Raw genomic sequence first — 23,745 nt, forward strand, 5'->3', positions numbered from 1 at the left:
AGGGAGTTTTCCAAATGGATCAGCCTTTATCAAGAAACAGGGTGCCTGGAGAAGAATGTTCCACAGGGGACTGGAAAGTTCAGCTGGATTCTCTGACCTCACCACTTGGCCCCCTGGTGACTCAGGGAGGCGGCTTGAGGGCCTGACTCAGGTTAAATGCTCCTTCCCTGGAAGGGCCACGAAATGCCAGGGAGGGCTCTGCCTGGCCCTGCTCTGATCCCTCTGAGTGCCTCAAGCAGGCCACCACCCTGTCCCAAGAGGTGGGCCCAGGCCAGGTGGGTCAGGGGTGGGCTGCAGGGGCTTGAGGGTTTAGAGGGTTGAATGGGCAGGACTGGGTGACTGGGGGGCGGGGATGTGTTGCCCAGATTTCTTCTAATGTCTAGCTAATGCGGTTCATTATGCCAGAGAAGAGCCAGAGGAGGTGCAGGTGGGGTAAGACATGACAGGCGTCACCTCAGTTGGGAGGTGGCAGAGAGGTTCCTTCTCCCCACAGTAGTCAGGTTCCTGTGTGGTTCCATGGAATAGGAGGTCTGTAGGGCTCTCCTCAGGCCGTGGCCACACATGGAGCATAGGTCAGGCTCTTGTTTCATGCAGGGTCTGTAAAGGTGAGAACAATGTGCTGGAGACCCCAGGGAGGGCAGCTCCTAGTACCCTGGGAAACCAGCCTTTTGCAAACTGTAGAGAGCTGATGAGCCTCTTGGGTGCACTCGTCTGCCACCTCCTGGCATCGCGGGGTATTGCAGGGGAGAGACCGGAAGGCCCCCTGCATGTTTCCACTCCTGCTCACGGGAATGGAAAGTTCTCCCCTTGCTCCACATAGGACATCAGCAAGAACAGTGAAATATATCCCGGTGGGTCCACTTCTGTCATTGCCACTGCTACTGCCCTGCCCCCTAGTTTTCCCTTGAACCTGCTGCACCTACACAAGCCTCAGAGGCGCTGTTTTTACTGCTCCCCAGGCCTGACATTCCCTCCTGCCATCTTTTAAAAAGAGATCTCTTTGTCTTCACTCAGATCTTAGCTCAATGCCACCTGAGGGGGTCCCTGACCACCCCATCTAAAGTAGCTCCCTCTGCAGTTCTCTATCACAAGTGCCCCTCAGTTTATTGTTGACACTGTCTGAAATCACTTTTATGTATTTGTTTACCAGAATCTGGATTTGAAGCCAAGTCTGTATAAATCCAATTATTACACATTCCACTCTGTCCTGCAAAGCGACCAGAGGGAATCTGGTCCCTTTAATGACAACTGTCTGGAGGGACTAAAGTCCCTGTCCTGCTTACCTCTTAGGTCTAGAGATAACCCCGTAAGAGGAAAAAGAGCTGCCTTAAGGAGTGGGATAGGCAGTAGCCATACTAAGACTCAAACTTGTTAGAACTGACGGTGTTTGCCCCCCAACTCCCACAGCAGGCTCACAGACCCCAGGCTTCAGCTCCTCCAGGGCCTCTTCCTAAGCAGCACGCAGCCTGGGCCCAGGCAAATGAGCTGACCCCAAGGACTGTCCCTCCTGCAGGAACACTGGATCTCCCCGCAGAACGCCACGCACATCAAGCCCATGCATCCCACCTCAGTCCACGGTGTGGAGGACATGATCCGTCTGGGGGACCTCAACGAGGCGGGTATCCTGCGCAACCTGCTCATCCGCTACAGGGACCACCTCATCTACGTGAGTACGCCATGGCCCACTCCAGCCCAACACTTGCCCAGGGACCCAGGCTCCTAGGACAGGACAGGGACTCTGCCTGTAGCCACTTGGTCTGAGGCTCGTCGTCCTCCCAGGCCTTGCTGGTGGGCTCTGTGGCTGGAAGAAGGGCAGATTACACTATAGGCGCAGGTGCCTTTGTGTGCCTTGACACCACTGGGTGGCCAGGCCTGGTCAGTGACAGGCTTAGCATGTTGTCCAGGATCTGGGGAGCTGGGGCTCTCTTGGATGTTTGCTGGGGGATTAACAGCCCTGATCAATGGGGTGGGCTAGAGAACTGCAAGACAAGGCCCTGGAGATCACTTAGTCTACAGGTTTTCAGACTTTCTGATCACAGGAACACTTTATGTTGGTAAAAATTATTAAGGGGCCCTTTCTCTTGTCCCTGGAGGGCAAGTGGCCACCGGAGGTTCCTGGAGCTCTCTGTGGCCATCAGTTGGGCCTGGGCCAGGTGATAGATGAGGGGGATGCCTGCCTGTCCACCTGCCTGTCAGAGGAGGCGCCTGTCAGAGCTGATGGATGCTCCACAATTGCCCGTGTGCTGAGGCCTGACCCCATGCCCACTCCTATCAGGAGGAGCTCAGGGCCTCCTTCACAGGGAAGCAACAGGGGATGATGGGAGTCATCCCTGTCAGGGATCTGGCTGACCCATGGCTTAGAGCAGGAGGTTCTAGGGTGTGTTTTAGGGATTTTACAGGAGAATCAGCTCCTCTCCAGGAGAGGAGTAAGTAGGCCGCCTCCAGGAACAGGCAGACACAGAGTCTTGAGGGAAGGCGAGGTGCAGGGGAGGCACCAGCCTGACTAGAGTCAGTGACTCTTGCTTGTGAAACTGGGGAAAGGTGGTAATAGAATTAGCTACAGCCGCAGAGGTCAGCCTGGACATCAGGGATATCCTGTCCTTGAATGAGCTGACTAGGGATCAAAGAAAATAATTCCAGAGGTTTAGAGATTCTCAAGTGGTTGAGCTCAGTGGTTGAGTACCCTGGATTCAATTCCCGTTACCACACCAAAGAACAGTTCCTAGCAGGCACCTTTCAGAGCTCCCCTCTGGGTGGAGTTGGGGGAGCTCAGAGGAGGTGAGCAAGCTCCGTGCTTGAACAGGGCTCTGGCCAGGGAACCCAGCCATGGCTCCCAGAAAGGTGCATCTTAGCTCATCCCAGGGCCCGAGACTCTGGGTCCGGAGGTGCGTGGAGGATGCTGCACCTTGCTGAGTCTGTGGTTTTGTATCTTGGTGGATACAGAAGAGAAGGGCTGTAAAGAAGCATCCGGGCTGTTGCCTACCCAGAAACTGGACCTGTCCCTACCCATGGCAACCCCGTCACTTCATGGATTGAGTTACCCTGTCGCAGCCCCGTGCATTCGGGATTTCTTCAGGTTACCTCACTGCTCACAGAGGAAGCTGGGTGGATGCTGTTCCTATCTGCCTGGGGCTTGCCCGGCTACAGATCAACCCTGAGCATCCCAGAAGAGGGGCAGGCCTTTGGAGGACACCTAGCAGCCCTGACTTGATGGTCCCAGAGCCAAGGGTCACCCCTCAGTCCTATGGGGAATAGATGGCGGTGTTGGTGGAGGCCCAGGAGTCCTTGATGCTGAGCAGAGGCTGCAGCCCTGACTTGGAGGTGGGAGGCCGGGTCCAGCCTTGGCAAGCAGCCCTAGGGGAGTCCCTGGCCATCCGGTCTCAGCCTTCCTGGGCACCATGGGCTCTTATGTGGGGACAGTGCCCCTGTGATTCTGGGTAGGTGTTTGAGTCCCAGGGAACACCCTTGTCTCCAGGACCTGCCACCTGCTATGGAGGGGCACCCAGGGTGGCAGTCCTGGGGCCTTTCCAGAAGACGGGAGCAGGAGGTGGAATTAATTCCTGCCACATAGAGATCCCTGGTCTCTGCCCAGGACTTGGGGCTCTTAGGGACCACATGCACTGAGTCCTTGGCTTGGGAATAGTATTTCCTCCAGTGCTCCATGGAGCAGGTTTTATTCCTGGAGCAAGAAGGTATTGGCCATTAACTCTCTGCTGCCCTGGACCTTCAGAGAGGGCCAGGGTCTCAGGGCCAGCTGAGGCCAGGCCTCCTGCTCTCTTCCCACCACCTGCTACCAGCTCTGTAGGTCCCACGGATGTGTTCCTGGGGGATGTGAGAGCCTACGTGGAGAAGGCAATGCAGGGGTTAGCGCCAGTGACCCTCGTTCACCCCACTCCCTGTTATCTGCTGGGTGACCTTGGCCAGTCTCTCTCCTTCTGGAAGCTTCCATTCTCCATCTGAAAATAAAGAATTCACCTCCAGTGGCCTCCTGGGAACAAGGGGTGATGGAGCAGGACCTGTGGAGTCCTGCACCCCACGGGGGTCTTACTGCTAATTGGTTGTCCTTGCTCTCCTGCGAGGGGGTGTCCTTCTTACTGAGGAAAGAGGTGTGAGTGTGTATTTTTAAATGGTTACACGTGCTACAAAACAGAGTCTTCCTTCTGACCCATAGAGAACCACTGCTACTGACTTCATATTGATCCCCCGAAAGACTACAAGTGAGTGTGTGTGTGAGAGTGTGTGTGTGTGAGTGTGTGTGTGAGAGTGTGTGTGAGTGTGTGTGTGTGTGTGAGTGTGCGTGTGTGTGTGAGTGTGCGTGTGTGTGAGTGTGTGTGTGAGTGTGCGTGTGGTGTGTGTGTATGTGTGTGTGAGTGTGTGTGAGTGTGCGTGTGGTGTGAGTGTGTGTGTGAGTGTGAGTGTGCGTGTGTGAGAGTGTGTGTGTGAGTGTGCATGTGGTGTGAGTGTGTGTGTGAGTGTGAGTGTGCGTGTGTGTGAGTGTGTGTGTGAGTGTGCATGTGGTGTGAGTGTGTGTGTGAGTGTAAGTGTGCGTGTGGTGTGAGTGTGCGTGTGGTGTGAGTGTGTGTGTAAGTTTTCATGTCTTTCTACACAGAAGAGAATGCCCCTTTACACTCTTGGCCACCTTGCTGTTAGCCACCTTGGGGCCCCTCCCTGAAGTGTGGCGAGGGCTGCCTCAGGGTGCTGAAGCCCCTCCCTGCTAGTCTCTGGGGACAGCAGTTAATGCTGTCCACTCGGCCCATTAAAATAGTCACGCTTTCAGCCACTCAGCAAACACTGCTGAGCGTGTCCTGTGTGACCTGCGTGGTGCCAGGCACTGGGGACAGAGGCCTTGAACCAGAACAATGGAGGTGTCAGGGACGTGAACTGAAGGGACTGTGTGGGGCAAGGCGGGTCACAGGACTGCTGTTTCCTGGAGGAGGTGTCATGTCAGCTTGGACCTGAGGGATAAGAAGGAATTAGCGGGGTGAAGGGCGTGGGAAGTGCGTTCCTGGCCCAGGGTTTAACAGGGAGGCCTCCCAGCAGCAGCAGCGGTGGGAGCAGGGGCCAGGGCTTGGGGCCCTGTGGGCAGGGAAGGGAAGTGGACTTTGCCCCGAGGCTGTGGGAAACCGCTGGGTGGAAAACAGGGTCAGATCTTTTCAAAGCCCACCCCACCCCGGCTCTGAGTGGGACAGAGAGGAACGGCAGGGACAAGGGTGGGAGCCGGAGGACCCCCACTGTGGACTGCTGGGAATGAGGGTGGCCTGCGCCAGGAAGGAGGGGGAGGGGGCAGAAGGTTCTGGGGCCTCCTAGGTCCTTGCCCTGGACGGAGGGGGAGGAGGCTCTGTGGGCGCATTGGGGGAGTTGAGGGGGAGCCAGTGGAGGGAAGGGGGAGTTTGGGTGCTGACATGCTGCTGAACATCCAATGGGGACCTCAGGAGGCGGGGGAACAAAGGGCCCTAGGTCCAGGAGAGGACCAAGGAGCCATGAGCAGGAGAAGAGGGTCAAGCCCTGGCCCAGGAAGTTTCTTCATGGTGTCTCAGTGCCTCCCATGTCCCTTTCTTATCACCATCCCTGTCCTAAACTTGGCTACCGAGCCTCTCAGGGTCACTGTCTGGCTCATTAGGTCTGAAAGGGTATCTGCCTCCATTCTTGGTGACCGCTGTTTGTCCCTCACGGCTGCCAGGGTGACCTTTTCCAACAGACCTCCCAAATGTCATGCCCTTCCATGCCTCTTGCCTCTGTGCTTGATACCCACTGGCGAGTCCTGTGGCTTTCGGGGCCCCCCCAACACCCACCTTGAGGAACTCAGGAGCTGCAGGTGAGCTCCCATGGCTCAGCCTCCCCAGGGCTGTGGGGAGACAGCGGGAGTCAGCCTCCTGCCCACGGTGACGTCTGAATGGAGGAGCAGCACGTATGAGCAGGAAGTAACAGCAAGCTGGCGCTCGTGTCCCAGGCACCTGGCAAGGCTGAGTCCTTGTCCTTTAGTCTTTACGGCAGACTGAGAGGGCGTGCTGGTTTACAGATGAGCAGAGCAGGGGTTGCCCTGGGCATGTTCTCTGTGGCCGGTTCTTCCTAGGCAGTTCCCCACCTGGAGGTCACTCTAGCTGCCTCCCATAGCTGGGCAGGACTGAGTTGTAGAGGGAGGTGGCCGAGGTCCCCACCTGGTCCGTCAGCCCAGCCTGGCCACGGGAGCATTGTCCATGGAGAATGCCCTGCTCTCCTGTTTCCCACTGACCAGTCCCATTTTCTCCTGCTCCGGGTGCTTTGCAACCTCAGACCAACTGTGGAGGGCAGGTGAGTGTGACGCAGAGACCCCTGAGGCTCTTTGGGCTTGTTCACTTGGCCTGGCTGCTCCCTGGTCCCCCTCTGCCTCCTGCTCCCCGCCCGCCCCCTCTCCTCCTGCCTGGCTCTGCTACAGGGAGTCAGCACTGCGTGTCCCTGCTTCTGGCTGGGGCTGCTTGGATGAAGCTTGGTGGGAAAGGGGAGCCCTGGGCCGGGAGAAGGGTGTGTCTGGCCAGAGCTCCTGGTCTGGGGGTCAGAGCCAGGCCTGGAAATGGGTCAGGATTGCCTGGCACAGCCTCCCCTGGCACAGGGTGGGCTTTACCCTGGCCTGAGATGCTGGGAGCCTTGCTTTCCTCGTATGGCCTCATTGAGGCTGCTGGAGCATGGTGGCAGCTCTGGTGTCACTAAGCCGTGTGAGGGGGTGGGGACAGGCGAGGCTGTCTCCTCTCCTATAGGGACACATTTTTCTTCAGCTTCTCCAGGTCTTGAATGTCAATACATCCATCACCGATCACAGGCTGGGCCTGACCTTTCCAAGCTTTGGATTTGGGTGGGAATAGGGAGGGTCAGCCCCTGAACGCCTCTCCCTGCTCTGATAGCAGGGGCCAGGCCCTGCTGTCCCTCCTGTGGCAGGGCCCATGCTCATGATGGGGAATCTTGCCTATGGGTGGGCAATCCACGCACCCACAGAGGTGTCCTCGTAGAGAGAACTGCCAGAAGGCTGGCCCTGTGCCTATGCCACCTAACAGAGGGAGGTGCTCTGTCCCCCGAGCACAGAGGCTCCCTCGGCCCTGGAGCAGTGCTGCAGAGAACAGGCCCCCAGCCACACATCTCAGCCCCTCCCGCCCTTTTATGTATTTATTTTTCTTTTCAGTTCTGGGGATTGAACCCAGGTCTTGTGCTTTACCATGGAGCTACATCCTCAGTCCTTTTTAAAAATTTTATGTTGAGACGGGCTCTCACTCAGTTGCCTACATGGCCTTGAACTTGCAGTCCTCCTGTCTCAGCCTCCCAAGTATCTGACATTATAGTGCCCAGATCCTTCAGCTCTTTTTGACTTATTTCCCTTTTCCACATCCACCCTGTCTCCCCTCTGGACAAGGTCCAATTTATTAATTTCTTTTCTTTTTCTTTTTTTTTTTTTAAGAGAGAGAGAGAGAGAGAGAGAGAGAGAGAGAGAGAGAGAATTTTTTAATATTTATTTTTTAGTTTTCGGTGGACACAACATCTTTATTTTATTTTTATATGGTGCTGAGGATCGAACCCAGTGCCCCACACATGCCAGGTGAGCGTGTTACCGCTTGAGCCACATCCCCAGTCCCCAATTTATTAATTTCACTCCAAAAGTATGGTTTCAGGGCTTGGAGGTAAAGTTGGGAGCCAATATTTAAGGTGTACCTACTGTGTGCTGTAAATATTAAAATATATCATCTCTCCAGGCACGGCATAATAATCCTAGCTGCTTGGGAGGCTGAAGCAGGAGGATCTTAATTTCAAGGCCAGCCTGGGCAACTTAGCAAGACCTTGTCTCAAAAATCATGGTGATGCAGCTCAGTGGTGGAGTACTTCCTCTGCATGTATGAAGCCCTGGGTTCAGTCTCTAGGATCACACACAAAAAAAACTCCCTTAATCTTCATAAAGTTGTCACATGTCATTTTGCTAGTCTAGAAGGCTAGACTGGACAGTCTTCAGGCCCACAGCTAGCCTGAAGGCCCTGCCCCGACTCCTAAGAAGGCAGGACCCTACCCAGGTCTGTGGGGCTCCAGAGCCAGTGCTCTTCCTTCTGAGATGGAGCAGGCAGAACTGGGAGCTTTCTGGAGTCAGCCGAGAGTCCGACTTTGAGAGCTCACCCTGACTTGTTGCCCGCAGACGTACACGGGCTCCATCCTGGTGGCTGTGAACCCCTACCAGCTGCTCTCCATCTACTCTCCAGAGCACATCCGCCAGTACACCAACAAGAAGATTGGGGAGATGCCCCCCCACATCTTTGCCATCGCTGACAATTGCTACTTCAGCATGAAGCGCAACAGCCGTGACCAGTGCTGCATCATCAGGTGGGCAGCCTCCTCTCTGCAGTCGTAGGAAATGCCACAGAATGCCTCAGGAACCATTGCATATAGCACAGAGAATCTCCTCCCTTTTCCCAGGTCTTACATCTCCATTAATGCTACCCAAGCTCACGCTAGCTTTTAAAGCCAGCCCTGCCTACTGATGGCTCCTGTATGCTTAGTTGAAATCTCAGATTCCCTTTTTCTCTTGGGCAGAGAATAAAAGGCCAAGGCCTTGCCTGAGCTGCTAATGTGTGCTGAGCTTGTGGCAAGCACAGGTGGGGTTGGGAGGATGTGTCTGAATGCAAGGATGGAGGGTTGCTGGTGGGCATGGCAGAGCCCTGGTCTCCTTTAGCCCTCCCCAGCCCTGGAGAGTCCAGCTGTCAGTCATAGCACAGATAGGGTTGCTGCGTGTGTCAGCCTGGGCTGAGGCCTGGCCCACCTCCCCCTCCTCTGCAGTGGGGAGTCTGGCGCAGGGAAGACGGAGAGCACGAAGCTGATCCTGCAGTTCCTGGCAGCCATCAGTGGGCAGCACTCCTGGATCGAGCAGCAGGTCCTGGAGGCCACCCCCATCTTGGAAGGTAAGACCAGGGCTCGGAGGATGGGGTGGGGATGGGTCAGCCTTGCCCATGACCTCTACCCACCTGCAGCATTTGGGAACGCCAAGACCATCCGCAACGACAACTCGAGCCGCTTCGGGAAGTACATCGACATCCACTTCAACACTCGGGGCGCCATCGAGGGCGCCAAGATCGAGCAGTACCTGCTGGAGAAGTCGCGTGTCTGTCGCCAGGTGGGCCCTGGGGTGCGGGATCAGACTTGGTCCTTCCTTGGCACAGAACCCTAGCCTCTGTGGGTGGGCACACACCATCTGCCCATCTCTGGCAGGTGCTCACCTCCCTGTACTGCTGCACTGTGGAAGCCCCAGCTCCCCGGTACAGCCACTTGCTAAAATAGTGAATCATGCTTACCCTCTTTCTCCTCTTGGACCTTCTGTTTCCTGATGGCCTCCTCCGGCCCCCTCACCTCTGCCCACGCTGCAGGCCCCGGATGAGAGGAACTACCACGTGTTCTACTGCATGCTGGCGGGCATGAGCCAGGAGCAGAAGAAGAAGCTGGGCCTGGGCCAGGCCACTGACTACAACTACCTGGCCATGGTGAGTCCCAGGCAGGCACCCTGGGGAGGGGACACTTGTCCCAGGAGGGGACACCTTTCAGAGTGAGGTGGGGGCAGATCCAGACCACACCCACACAGCCCCCAGCCCCAGGCCTGGTGGTAGGAACTTCCATGTGGACCTTCTCCTGTCCCCTGACCTGCCCCAGCCTATCTGGGCTCGTCTATGCCATAGCCTGTCCCCCTCTGGACACATGCCAGCTTGCTCTTACATCTCAATGAATCCTTACCACAGGCAGGCTCTTACACATAGACCCCAATGCAGGGACACATGGACATACGCACCCACATGTCCACGCAGTTGAAGAGGTCTGCGTACGGACCTGGCCATGCACATGAGCTATGTGTTGTCTTTGAGGACGTGAGGACAGGGCCCTCTGCCAGGTGCCCCAGGATGGCAAGGAGCTGGCTGCAGAGGCCTCAGCCTTGAGAGCTTGCTGGTGACAGGGTCCGGTGCCAGCTTCTTGCTGCTGTCTGGACACCAAGGAGAAGTGGGCCTTGGGGCCATCACTGCCACCCAGCATGGGGTGGGGGGCCTGGGGGCCATGTGCACATCCCTGGGGAGAGCCTGGCCAGGCCACAGGGATATGAGCGTGGCTCCAGCACCTGAGGTGTGTGTGTGCTGTGGAGTGACAGGCCTTCCAGACACACTTGGACACACACAGCAAGGGGCAAAGTCCATCTGCAGATCCCCTCCCTCTCCCACCTGGGAAGAGATCAAGCCACTGACAGGAAGCATGGTAGGGCCTGGTGCTGTGAGTGCTGGGCAGGTGACAGGGGCAGGCCTGGAATCTGTGACCTGGCTCCTCTCACTTGTGGGAAGTGTGTTCTCGTCAAGCCCAGGCAGGAAATTTCTAGACTTTCTAGACTTGGTGCTCACTTGGAGGGGTCAGGGCACGAACCCTGGGCTGGTCTGGCAGAAGCGACCCTTCTGCTCAGGTGCTGCCTCCTGGGTCCCCGTGGTCTCCCTGATGCCCTCCTCCTCTCCACTCTCCCCTTTGCCCCCCAGGGTAACTGTATAACCTGTGAGGGCCGGGTGGACAGCCAGGAATACGCCAACATCCGTTCCGCCATGAAGGTGCTCATGTTCACCGACACGGAGAACTGGGAGATCTCCAAGCTCCTGGCTGCCATCCTGCACCTGGGCAACCTGCAATACGAGGGTGAGGCTGCGTGGTGCCCAGCCCTGTGCCACGGCATGGCACCTGGCTGCCCGTGGGCTATTGGTGGTATGGTTTCTGTGCCAGTGAGTACGCTCTTTGGGACGGAGGTTTGGGAGATTTGGAGAGCTCTGCCGCCCTGACATCAGCCTTAGGTGTGGCAGCACTATGAGAAATCCCACCACGGTGGGATACAGGTGAAGTTATATTAGGAGTTGACCGTGGCCTTTTAAGACCCCTTCCCCACTTGGTTTCTTCTTTACAGTTAAATGTCTTAGAGAGTAAATCTTTGAACTAGTTCCTACTGAAGTGTGAGTGACCAACTAGCCATTTTCTGAAAGGAAGAAGACCCGGGAAGGGAACAAGCTCACATATCTGACCCTCTCTGGGTATCACTACACCTGGAGAGGAGATGGTCCCCTGAGGCAGGCACTGACTCCCATTCTGCTCTTCCCCTGGTGCCAAGCATGGGTCCTGGGCACAGTAGAAGCTCTAGGAAATTCACTCCATGAATGAATGTTCTCAGCATGAAGGCCGTCAGCATTTGTGAATCTTGAAAGATGAAGAGAAAGGGTGCATCAGGCAGAGGGAAGAGCATGTGCAAAGTCTTGTGGCCAAAGGTCTTGAGGCTGATGCTCTGGAAGCGTGGGGTGGAGGTTGAGAGGTGCAGCTGCTCTCTGCTTCGTAGATGCCAGGCAGGTGCCAGGTGCTAGCATGCAGGGTGCCTACCCTTATGGTGCCCACAGGCTCTTGGTAAGAACACTCATCAAACAAACATTGACCCAGAGAAGCACTTAGTCATGGTACTGATGCCCTCTGGGGATAGGGCAGGTGCCTGAGGGTAGTTGTGGCAGCCTGGTCCTCCTAGGACTGTCCTCTTGTCCCCTCTGCCAATCCTTCCTGCCTGACACTGCTTCCTTTGCTGCCCGTAGCCCGCACATTTGAAAACCTGGACGCCTGTGAAGTCCTCTTCTCCCCGTCACTGACCACAGCTGCTTCACTGCTGGAGGTCAGTGCCTGGCCACTCCTGCTCCTGTCCCTCTGAAGACAGTGTTGACTTGGAGCTTGGCGGCTGGGATGTGGGAACCAGGTTGTCGGAGCCCCTGGTTGGGAGGGTTGTTTAGGCTCAACCCTGAGAACCAGATGTGTTCAGGGATTGGGTTTCAGGAAGCAGAACCAGCCTAGGACGCTGTGGGGGCCAGGAGGCCTGGGCTGGGGGCCCTGTGATGCTCTGGGCTGTGTGAGCCTGTGTGTCCTTCTTGCATCCTGGGCTCTCAGTCTGCATTTCTGGGTCAAGGGCCCTAGTGCATCCGTGCCATCTGTCATGCTCAGCAGGCACTTATCACCTGGGCTGGGAAACTGGGATAAATAAAGCCAGAGCTGGGGCTGGTCCTAAAAGGGACAGGTAACATGCTGATGGGTTGAGAGGGACCATCAGGGAGAGAAAGTCCTTCCAGGCAGCATCTGGGTAGTTTTGATGGTGGAAGCATTTGGCTGAGGCCATGGGGAAGGGCATTCCTAGTGGAGGGAACATTCTGGGACAGGCCAGTGGGAAGGGGGGGGGAGGACAGTCCAGCTGTGGGTGGGGGAGAGACGGGTGACAGGTGAGCACCTGTGTGTCTGCACCAGGTGAACCCTCCAGACTTAATGAGCTGCCTGACAAGCCGCACCCTCATCACCCGTGGGGAGACCGTGTCCACCCCGCTCAGCATGGAGCAGGCGCTGGATGTGCGAGATGCCTTTGTCAAGGTGGGCCCTTTGTGGAGGCTGGGTTATTGGTGGGCAGGACGGGGGAGTCCTCATAGCTGGCCTCGCTCCCCACCTGCCCTGGGCTGGAGACCAGGCTGGCACCACCCGCCTCCCTCTGAGCCCCACATGTCCATATATCCCATCAGAGGTGGCTACTGTGCTCCTGGGGCCTTCCCAGCTCCCCCCTCAGGCCCTAGACCCTGAGCCTGCTTTGGTCAGCTTTCCCATCCAGGGGACACTTTCTTTGGTCTTTGCGGAAGACATGGGCCCACCTGACCTGCCCCGAGTCCTCCCTATTTCTATTCACATTCTTGCCCCTCACCAAGTTCCCCAGGCTCTGGGGAGACAGATGGACGGAGAGGTGGGCGCCCGGAGGAGTTCTTTCCAGCCTGCTGGGCTGGGGAAGGCTCTCTTGGGGGGGTGGGGAATTGTCCCAGCAGGAGGCAGTGAGGGAAGTGTGAGGAGGGGCCTGGGGCTTTCAAACAGCAGGTCATTCCACAGCCAGGGTGGGGCAAGGCCACATAGGTCCAGAAGCCTGCTGTCCCCAGAGGGGAGGTGCGACTGGTGTGGCCACCTTTCAGGGCATCTATGGACGGCTCTTTGTGTGGATCGTGGACAAGATCAACGTGGCGATTTACAAGCCTCCCTCCCAGGAAGTGAAGAACTCCCGCCGGTCCATCGGCCTCCTGGACATCTTTGGGTTTGAGAACTTTACTGTGAACAGGTATCTTGTGGGACTCTGCTGAGGGAGGAGGGGTTTCTTTGGTAACATGGGTATGAGAACTATCCCGTTGCTCCCGTGAAACCACATGGATGAGGCTCCAGGCTCTTGGAAATTTTGACTTTGGTCATGTGGAGGTCTTTCTTCCCTCCCTTTCCTCCCCAGGGTCAGCTGAGGCCAGCCCAGGTGGTGGGGGAAAGCCCTCACATGGTCCTGGACTCGAGAGGTAGCCTCTGGTCCCCAGGCCCCATAGCCACTGCTGACCACCCAGTGTCCGAGCTGCAGTGTGCCTTGAAACAGGTGAAGCTGAACCAAGCTTGAGTGCCAGGGTCTCAGCCACTCTTGGGGACCTGTACTTCTTGAGGGCCATGAAAGGGGCTGATGGTGGCACAAGTGGGACTGGGGACAGCCAGCTCTGGCCCATTGCCTAGCTGTGTGGCCCTGGCTGTGTCAGCACTCCTCTGCTTGCCAGCCTTTCAGCCCCCTCGCACCTCTCGATGACACTTTATGGTCCACCTCCCCAGCACCTTGGCTCTCCACTCTTGGGTGCTCTGACAGGCCTCTCCATGGACCTGATCTGAAGTCTTACCTGTCATTTGACCTTGGGCAAGCCCTTTGCCCTTGCTGGGCCTCAGCATCCTCCACTGCAGGTAGAGAGGTGGCCTTGACAATCCAGCCCCGCCTTGGAGGCCCCAGAGGCCCTGACAGGAGCAACTTGCTGCAGATCGAGGCAGAGCAGCCACTGGGTGGCAGGGCCTGGGCCTGAACGACACCCCCCCCATAGTCCTCCGTGTCCCCGCAGCTTCGAGCAGCTGTGCATCAACTTTGCCAACGAGCACTTGCAGCAGTTCTTCGTGCGGCACGTGTTCAAGCTGGAGCAGGAGGAGTATGACCTGGAGAGCATCGACTGGCTGCACATCGAGTTCACCGACAACCAGGACGCCCTGGACATGATCGCCAACAAGCCCATGAACATCATCTCCCTCATCGATGAAGAGAGCAAGTTCCCCAAGGTGGGCCACAGCCCGCGGGGTCCCGGAGAGCGGGCAGGTCCCTTCCCCAGTCTGAGCCTCAGCTTTCCTCATCTGTAACATGGGACTCATGACACCTGCCTCTCAGGGTGGCTCAGGTCAACTCCAGTAGAGTCGCCTGATGTGTGGGAATCACCCACTGTCCCCTGGGTCCCCGGCCAGACAACAAAAATCCAAGCACATAGTTGGTGCAGGATAGATGTTCAAGACACAGACTATGTCTTGGAGTCAGGGAGGAGAAGGGAGATAGCTCTCAGGATTTTAATCCCAGGAAGAGATGTTCTGGAATGTTCTTTTAAGATTGTAGGGTTCCAAAGCACCCATTTCACAGACAGGAGGCAAGAGGTCCTCAAGCTCCCGAGTGGGGTATAAAGACACAAGAAGGGCGTCCATCCACGGGCTTAGAGGGAGCAGGGCCTGGGGAGGGAGGGTGGCTCTTAGTGGTCCTTCTGTCCCTGCAGGGCACGGACACCACCATGCTGTACAAGCTGAACTCACAGCACAAGCTCAACAACAACTACGTGCCCCCCAAGAACAACCACGAGACCCAGTTTGGCATCAATCATTTTGCAGGCATAGTCTACTACGAAACCCAAGGTGCGGGCAGGCTCCAGGGTGTCTGCGTCTGCCTGTGTCCCCAAATCCTACCCAGGAGAGAGGCCTCAGGGTCCTGGGATACAGAGAGGGAGGGAGGGGACCTTAGAAAAAGTGGGGCTCAGTGCTCTTTGTTTTTCCAGAGTTTTCTTTTTTAATATATTTTAAAATTGTGGTAAAGTATATATATATAATATGAAACTTACCAATTCAGTGGGATTAGGCACATTTACAATATTGGGCCATCCTTACCACCATCTACTTTCTGGACCTTTCTGTCACCTACACAGAGCTTTGCCCCTATTATCAACAGCTCTGTCCTTCCCCCACCCCGCCCCTCATCATCTCCCTCTACTTTCTGTGTCCGTGAATTTGACCATTCTGAGCACCTAAGTGGACTCCCACAATATTTATCCTTTTTTTTTTTTTTTTTTTGGTACTGAAGATTGAGCCCAAGGGTGCTCTGTCACTGAGCTACATCCCCAACCATCCTTATTTATTTTATTTTTCTATTTTGAGACAGGTCTCACTAAGTTGCTGTCAAACTTATGATCCTCCTGCCTCAGCCTCCCAAGTTGCTGGGATTACAGGCATGTACCAATGCACCCAGCAATATTTTTCTTTTTGCATCTGGCTCATTTCACTTAGCACAGTGGGTTCACCCATGTTGCAGCACGCATAGATTTTCTTCATTTTTATGGTGGATAATATTCCAGGGAATGGCTCCACCACATTTTGCTGATGTGTTCCTCTGTTAATGAACACGTGTGTGCTTAATGCTGCTGTGAACATTGGTGTACGAGTATCTGAGTCCCTGCTTTCAATTCTTTGGGAAGGGCTCTATGTTCTTTTGTGTATAGGGGAGATAGGATCAGAAGGCGGGTTGACTGTCCTGACATGTCATGGCACAGCCTATTAGTCCCCAAACCAGGCCTAGAAACAGCCCCTTACCCACTAGACTCTCCAGCGACAAGACCCAGTGTGAGAATTGAAAAGGATGCACACACATGGTCTTTCCTCCTGAGGATGCGGGCTGGGTTCATTTCAAAGCTAGAAGGTGGGAAGAGGCACGAGAACACAGGCTCATCACAGGAACCTGCCAGTGTCCCGCCTCTTCCATCCTGGTGTAAAGTGCTGACCTCACTGGTGTCTGTTGTAGGTGTACCTACACTGAGTTCCTGCCAATCAGCCCCAAAGATCCCACCCATGGTCAAAGGTCAAGGGCATTCAAAACAAGCTCGGAGGCTTCTTCGGGTCACACTGCCTCACTGAATTGATCCAGAAGTCTTAGTGCCTCCGTGGGCTGCACCACAGTGACAGGTTTTACCACTGTCATCTAACAGTTGAGGACACTGGGGCCCCAGAAAGGGGACACCCCTAAAGTCACACAGTGAAGCTGTCCTAGAGCCTTATCACTCCATCCCAACACAAGTACCCCCTTCCATTACTGTGTGCCTCCTGAGACTCGCCCATCCCCAGACACCAACACTGGGCAGCCCAACACTGGGCCTCTGGGCCATCTGCCATCTGGGTATACCTCCTGCTTCTTGGTGGCATTGTCCTCCCCTGCCAGGCATCCCCAGCCTGTGGGCCTCCCATCCCTAGCAGAGATCCCCATGAACCAGTTCCTAACTCCCCAGTACTGGAATGGCTCTCACCTCTGGGGTCTTTGTGGTGCAGGGCCCTGCCCGGGTGGGCACCAGGAGTCCTGGGTTTGAGTGTTAACTCTGCCATGGCTGGCTGTGTGGTGTTAGATTACTCTCTTAGCTTCTCTGAGCATCAGTTTCCCCTATCGTTGGACGGGGAAGATAAGTCCTGGCCATCCCCTATATGTAGGGGGCTGTGAAGACACTTTGTAAAACATATGTACTGTTCAACCACGAGGTGGTTTTCATTGGTTCCTGTACTGTTAGCTTGTACTGGGTGGGTGTGTAATCTCTCCAGGGCTTTGAAACCTTGGTTCAAAAGACTCATGGTGGCCTAGGATGGTTCAGTCGGGCAGGTGACGCAGTCCTCTCCCAGAGACCAAAACCTCCTGTCCTTCTTGGACAGACCGAGAGGGGGCCAGTGTGGGCGGGGGGACAGTCCCTCACTTTCTCTGATCTTAGGCAAGATGCTGTCAACTGTCCGTCTCAGTGTCCCCTGCTGTGAAATGGACCTGGGTAAACTAGGTGTATCTTGAGGGTCCTCGTGGCTCGGTCACTGCTGGTCTGGGGGAGGCATGAGTCTGGTTTTCAGGGGCTGCCACAGCTGGTGAGGTCTGACTGCTCTTTCCCACTGCCAGGCTTCCTGGAAAAGAACCGGGACACCTTGCACGGGGACATCATCCAGCTAGTCCACTCCTCACGGAACAAGTTCATCAAGCAGATCTTCCAGGCTGACGTGGCCATGGTAAGGCCAGCGGGTTTTCCACTGGGCAGTGCGGGCCCCGGAAGCCAGGCCTGGGTCTAGGCCCAACCCTTGTCCATCAGAGGAGCTCCTAGGGCCACAGAGCAAGGACAGGGCTTTGCTGAGGTTCCTGAAGGGACTTGGAGAGGTCTTCAAGATGCTCCCGTCTGGCCTTTTGTGGTGATTGGGGGTGTGGCTGGGGTACGAGGCCCAGAGAAGGGCCACATGAGAGGTCACGGAGCAGAACCCGGCCAGGACTGGATTTCCCAAGGGGGCGCCCCCCTCCAACCTCCAGCAGGTAACGGGAATGAGGGGGGCGGGTCCTGCCTCAGGAGATGGGATGGGTGTGGCATGCAGTGACACTCAGACCCTGCACAGGAGATAGGAAGACTGCCCCCCGCCCAGGCCCCAGCTCGCTGACTAGGTGGCCGGTCTCCTGTTTGCCCTGTTATTCCACATGGAAGGGCTCATGGGGAGGGTAGAGTCCCCACCCCCTCAGCACCTGTGTAGGTGACCAAGCTGCTTTGGGACACCAGCCGTACAGAGAGGCCAGGACCCCAGGCCTGTGCCCGAGGGCCTCCCTCTGTCCTCAGTGCATTGGGTCCTCTATCTGCTGACCTGGCCTGGCCCCTGCGTCCACTCACCTGCCCTGTGGTTCCCCTTGTAGTTTCTCTGTGGGTACTCCTCCGGCTCTCTCCGCCAGGCAGCGGCTTCCACCAAGGTAAAGCCTCAGCCAGGGGCAGGATGGCAGGAGAGGCCTCGGCCCCGTGGGGCAGAGGCGTGGGGAAAGAGTGGGGCTTTTCCCCCTTTTGTGGAGTGTGTTTTCTGTGGAGTGGTTTTGGAGTGGTTTGGTTTGGGTTTTGAGTTGTGTGTGCTGTAGCTGTCTCGGTTTTGTAAAGGAGGAAACCGAGTCCCGGAAGAGGGGCAGGCCTTGCGCAGGGGGCACCAGGAGCTAAGGCAGAGCCAGGACTCCAGCCCCCGCCCTCAGCTGCTTCTCCACCGGGCCCTGGTGGCTTTTGAGGGCCTCTGACGATCTCAGTCACAGGGGACGCAGGTGTCTTCTCTGCATTTTGCAGATGAGAGGCTGAGGTCAGAGAGGGAGGGATGTGACATCAGGGGCCACCATTGCCTGGGTGTCCTTTCTGCCACCTTCAGGGTGTGGCTCCTGAGGTGCTTCAGATCCCAAAGGTGCCAGGTGTCCCTTAGCACAGTGTGGCACTGCCTCCCCTTTGCCTCCCTTTTCTCAATTCAGTTTCCTCTCTGCCCAACACTGACACCCCCCACATGTGGCCTAATGCCGGGCCCCTCCTTCCCCAGCTGCCAGAGCCTCACAGAGCGCAGGAACAATCTAGAAGCCCTCCAACAGCAGGTCAGGGAACTTGTCTGGATGGTGGCCCCTCTCCTCTGTCCCCCCAATCACAAACACACACACATACACACACACACACACACACACTCACACACACACTCACAGAGCCAGGCAAATGAGGTGCACGCAGGAGTGACCTCAGGGAGAGGGTTCCTAGGCGCTTGAGGCTCCAGCACCCAGGCCCGCACCCCTCTGACCTACAGCTCAGATGTCGTAGGTGAGGCAGGTGTGGCTCGGGGTCCTCCGAGCTCTTCTCTTTCCTGTTCCCAGATGCTTCGCTCTGCCACCACCTGTCCCCTGGTCTCTGCACACCTGTTGAACCCTGTCTTCTCCTCCCACCCTCTCCTCTCTGTCCTCTCTTTCCAACCTCCTGGAGGTGCCTGGAGCCTCTATATGTCCTTACTGTTGGGAGGCTCCCTCCCTGAGGTGAGCAGCAGTGTGCTGAGGACTCTCATGGAGGTGCAAACGCAGGAGCCTGGGCTCCCCTGACTCCCTCCATTCCTGAGGGGCCTTCAGGAGCTGAGGTTACGGTACAGCAGTGACACAGTGGCCTCCGTCACATCTCCTGGGCACTCCTCTGGGCCAGGCTGTGAGCTAAGCTAGCTCCTGTCAGGAGCATGCATCACCACCTCTTGCAACCCGGCCACTGCTGTCACTCAATTTTACAAGTAAAGAAGCCGGGCCTGGGGAGGCCAGGGCACTTGCTCCAGGTCACACAGCTCGTGACATGCAGGCGATTAGAACTCAGCTCTGTCTCCGTGCAGTGCAGGGATGTATCCAAGGCCACACACAAGTGAGGGCTGTGAGTCGCTGCTGTTCACTGCGCTGTGTGTCACAACTGGGCTGGAACCACGAACTCTCTCTTAAAGGGGAAGGAAGGGCTTGGTGGATTGTGAAACATTAGGTCACAGCCGGCCAAGTGACAGTGTGGCAGCTACAGGGCTCTCCTCAGGAGGGAGCCCACAGCACCCCCTTCAGTGATCTGCAGGCCCACTCCCCAGGTTGTGACTCTCCTCTGCTGCCCCACCCAGCCCTGGCTGATGTAGGGACAGTCGTGCCCTGAGGGCATCGCTCCACAGCAAAGTGCATCCTGATTAACATCCAGGCAGCCTGCAGGGGGCCTGAGGCTCGCCTGCCCCCCTTGGCTCGCTTCTGTGGAGCCATTTAACATGGACCTCCTGACTTTTCAGTCTTCCTCACCATCTGCAGATTATCCCAGAAAACAACTCCCAGGATTTCCCTCAACCAAATCGAACCCCATCAGAAACCCAGACGCCTAAGATGGGAGAGCAGGCCCCAGAGCCTCGGGCTCCCGTTCAGTCCATGAATATTTACCGAGTGCCTCCATGTGCGGGGCACTGTCTCAGGTCCTGGACACACAGTAGTGAACAAAACAGAAAAAAAAAAAAAAAAAACAACAATTCTCTGTCCTCCTGGGACTTGTGTTCTAGGAGAAGCAGGAAATCATTAATAAGACAATGAATAAGGACAGTGTGCCAAGTTAGTGTAAGTGGTGTGGGGAGGACCCAGGAGGGAGGGAGGAAGGAGGTGGTGGGTGCTGTGGCTATGCACAGAAGTCCAGGAGGGGCTCACTGTGAGGTAGGAAGGCCAGGAGGCCAGCTCATGCATCTAGAGGGAGGGCTTTGCAGGGAAGAGGGGGCAGCCTGTGCAAAGGCCCTGAGGTGCTGCCTGGGGCTTGCTTGGCAGGGTCCAGAGGCTGTGGTGACTGCAAGAGGGTGAACAAGTGGAGTAGTCCAGAGAAACAGATCCACTGGGCAAAGTGGGTTCTTACAAGGACTTGGTCCTTCCTACAGCACTCTGTTCACTACTGGGAGACCCTGGAGGGTTTGGGGTCAGGGAGACATGTGACTGGACTGTTTTAACAGGCTCCCTGGCTGCTGTGTGGAAGGAGAGGAGGGGTGTAGAGTGTGGGTGACAGGGCAAGGAGGTTAGGAGTTATCACAATAATGGGAGAAAGTGAGGCTGGGGCCTGGACCAGGCTGATAGCGGAGAAAGTGGTGGGAAGGGGTGAGCTTCTGGAGAAATATATGTGTGGTTTTTGGTAGTGGAGACTGAGCATTCTGCTGCTGAGCTACACCACCAGTCCTTTTTTTTTAATATTTATTTTTTAGTTATATGTGGATACAATGTCTTTATTTTACTTTATGTGGTGCTGAGGTTTGAATCCAGTGCCTCACACAGGCTAGGTGAGCGATCCACCTCCGAGCCACAACCTCAGCCCATCCCCAGTCCTTTTTATTTTTCTTTTTTGAGGCAGGGTTTCACTAAGTTGCTGTGGGTCTTGCTAACTTGCTGAGGCTGGCCTTGAACTTGCAATCCTCCTGCCTCAGCCTCCCTAGTCGCTGGGATTGCAGTCATGCACCACCACACATGGCTCTGGAGATACTTTGAAAATGGAGCCAGTGAGATCTGCTGATCTAGTGGATGTGAGAGGAGAAGTGTTGAGGACAGTTCCTAGCCTTTGGGCCTGAGGGATGGTGAGCAGTATCTGTGAGCCCATGGATGACACCAGAAACTAGTTCGGAAAGTGCTGATTGTTCCATGTGCCAAGCCCAGCAGTAAATCAGGTGGGCCCTACTTGCCCTCACAAGGCTCACAGCTGGCGAGGTCGACAGACAGAGAGGAGCAGCTCCAGTAATGGTCAAAATCAAAGGAGGGTGTGTGCGGTGTTGGTGTGCATGTCCCGGGTACATCTGGGAGTGGTTGTAGGTGCTCTCTGTGCGGGTGCAAGGCAGGCAGGGGCTCTGCTTCAGGCTCGGTTCAGGCTGACCTGGACATCTCCCTGTCTAAGAGGGAGGCCACCCAGTGCTGTGGCTGGATTGGGTCCCTTGGCAACTCTGGAGCCACAGACCTGTGTTGCGTCTCATGGCTAAGCACTCAGGGTCACTCCAGGTGAACTGGGCTGTACAAAATAACCACCACAAACAGAGAAATGCCTTTCTCTTTGGGTCCTGTGACCCCAAAGCAGCTCTGACCTTAGGGGTCTGTGGAAAGAGAGAGAGGAGCACGTGCTGAAATCTTTGATGGGGCAGAAGCCATTCAAATGAGGCAAGGAGTAAGATTACAAGGGAACAGGGGAGCACAGCTCAACCCTCTGGGTGCGGCCTACTCCTAGGGCCACTCCCAGGCCACACCTTATTATCCCAGCGAGGGAAAAGACAAGTCACAGCACTACTGTGCCAGACTGCAGTGATCTTTCAGATCCCCCAGGGTGCATCAGGACTTAAAGGTGTATGGCTCTGGAGTGGCTCCCACAGACCTGACCATCATTCCACTCCCAGTTTCCCTGGGCAGACTCCAAGACTGCATGCCCAATAAAACCAAGATGCAAAGCACTGAGATTTCAGAATTGCAAGCAATTGCTGATTCTTGGTGGGTTTCGTTACAGCCTGGTGGCAGATTGTCTAAATTTAGTATGGATTAGGCAGGCACCTCTGCCCCCCAAATACCTCACACATCTACACCTGCACCCTGATTTTTGACACAGGACATGACATTATAACTATACAAATAAAAAAATCTTACAATAATACTCAAATGTATCTATAAGAACTTCTCACCCAACTGAAAATCACCAGAACAATAAAACAGAAATGCCCTGGATCAGAACCTGGCTTCTCCTCCAAGCTTCTGTCAGCAGTGAAGGCTCGCTTCCTGTTTATTTGCTCTCAGATCTTCTCCAGCGCTCCCCCTATTTCACAGTAACCTGGGAGGGGACCCTAGCAGGGCCAGGATGTGCAGACAGGGTGGCACTGGGGGAGCCAGCTCCTGTGCCTTCTAAGGAAGATTATCCAGGCCCGCTGCCCCACCCCCAGCCTGCTGCCTCGGGCTAATCCACAGCAGGGAGGTCAGGGCAGCTCCTCTCCTCCCCCACAGTCCCCAGGGGCCTGCAGTGGCCGTCCCTGGGTGCCACTTATTGAAACACACCTGACCTCTGACCCTCTTCACTGCCCCATCAGGTGGATAGATGACATTATTTTCACTTGGAAAACTGAGGTTTAGCACCTTTTCATGATCTGCCCAAGCCACACAGCTTGGAAGCGGTGGGCCAGGGTTCCAACATAGGTTTGCCTGATCCCTGTCTCTAAGATGGCCCCAGGGTCCTGTGGTGGCCACTTTCATGGGAAGGAGAAGATGAGACTCAGACAGGGTTGACGTCTTGCCGAGAGTCCCCCAGCCTACCAGGAAGGGAGCGACCTAGAGGGACCTGTGGAGGTCGCGGGAGGCTACCTGGAGGGGAGGTCTGGGGGCCACCTGCAGCCCGACCCAAGGAAGACAGATTCAAACGAAAACGCTGTCTGCCCTGGCCCCCTGACCTCCCCTCCTGCTTCCCTGGGGCGGCTGCTGGAGGCCGGTAGGGGGAGGCACAGCCCCTCCCATTGCCGTCTGTCCATCCCCCCCAGGGCGCCGAGACCAGGAAGCGCTCGCCCACACTCAGCAGCCAGTTCAAGCGGTCGCTGGAGCTGCTGATGCGCACGCTGGGGGCCTGCCAGCCCTTCTTCGTGCGCTGCATCAAGCCCAACGAGTTCAAGAAGCCCATGGTGAGCAGAGGGCTGCCAGGGGACCCTGGAGGCTGGACCAAGGGTGGATGAGGGACGGGGGATGATGCAAGACTTCGTCCTCTCTGGGGAGTGGCCGGCACCTGAGGGCTTATAGAACTAGACTCCCATTTACTGGAGACGACAGGTGCACCAGGGAGAGCGAGATTCAGTCCAGCTTTACCTCCTCCTAGCTGGAGTCTGCCTGTTGAGTCCCTTTAAGCCTCAGTTTCCTTGTGGATGGAAATGGGGCAATCACACCCACCTCCTGGGCATAGTCTGTGCAATCACATGGGCGGGTTGCGGGGCACACGGGGCTCAGTAGATGGCTCCTGGGGGCTGTGCTCCTTTGAAAGATCCCTCCCTTCAGCCCAGTGCAACTACCGCCTCCTCCTGGAAACCTCCCTTGGCTCCTCTCACTGGGACTGTCCTCATTCCTCACTCTTCTGATTAACACTTATTGGGCCTTTTTTTGTGGAGGGAGCAGACCCTTGTCCTGGGTTGGAGATATGTGTGGGTGTTCAGGGACATTGAGGGGCTTATGCCCTGCAGGCTGCCAGTGCCCGCCCTGTCCCTCCACAGCAGGCTCTGGGAGGTGTTGTTTACCCAGAGCTGGGGCCCTTGAGTCCGGGGAGGGAGAGAAGGAAGGCCAGGGAAAGTGGCCCAGAGGGA

At 56.2% G+C, this 23,745-nt stretch overlaps 1 protein-coding gene across 10 annotated transcripts in view; it reads left to right on the forward strand.

Moving 5' to 3' along the window:
- Myo7a (myosin VIIA) overlaps positions 1 to 23,745 on the forward strand; it is an 88,786-nt gene that overhangs the window by 15,981 nt on the left and 49,060 nt on the right. For 6 of the 10 annotated variants that reach the window (XM_078046720.1, XM_078046723.1, XM_078046715.1 and 3 more), the window contains 15 exons: positions 1,514 to 1,666; positions 6,274 to 6,291; positions 8,150 to 8,334; positions 8,788 to 8,909; positions 8,979 to 9,121; positions 9,372 to 9,485; positions 10,512 to 10,665; positions 11,595 to 11,671; positions 12,292 to 12,411; positions 12,993 to 13,135; positions 13,935 to 14,145; positions 14,625 to 14,760; positions 17,042 to 17,148; positions 17,813 to 17,866; positions 22,939 to 23,076. In XM_078046720.1, coding sequence (XP_077902846.1) covers positions 1,514 to 1,666; positions 6,274 to 6,291; positions 8,150 to 8,334; positions 8,788 to 8,909; positions 8,979 to 9,121; positions 9,372 to 9,485; positions 10,512 to 10,665; positions 11,595 to 11,671; positions 12,292 to 12,411; positions 12,993 to 13,135; positions 13,935 to 14,145; positions 14,625 to 14,760; positions 17,042 to 17,148; positions 17,813 to 17,866; positions 22,939 to 23,076 — 1,875 coding nt within the window. The remainder of the gene's footprint in view (positions 1 to 1,513; positions 1,667 to 6,273; positions 6,292 to 8,149; positions 8,335 to 8,787; positions 8,910 to 8,978; positions 9,122 to 9,371; positions 9,486 to 10,511; positions 10,666 to 11,594; positions 11,672 to 12,291; positions 12,412 to 12,992; positions 13,136 to 13,934; positions 14,146 to 14,624; positions 14,761 to 17,041; positions 17,149 to 17,812; positions 17,867 to 22,938; positions 23,077 to 23,745) is intronic. The other 4 variants (XM_078046719.1, XM_005323233.4, XM_078046718.1 and 1 more) reach the window with 3 other exon arrangements.

Source organism: Ictidomys tridecemlineatus, chromosome 4 (genome assembly GCF_052094955.1).
Source record: "Ictidomys tridecemlineatus isolate mIctTri1 chromosome 4, mIctTri1.hap1, whole genome shotgun sequence".
Lineage (NCBI taxonomy): Eukaryota > Metazoa > Chordata > Mammalia > Rodentia > Sciuridae > Ictidomys > Ictidomys tridecemlineatus.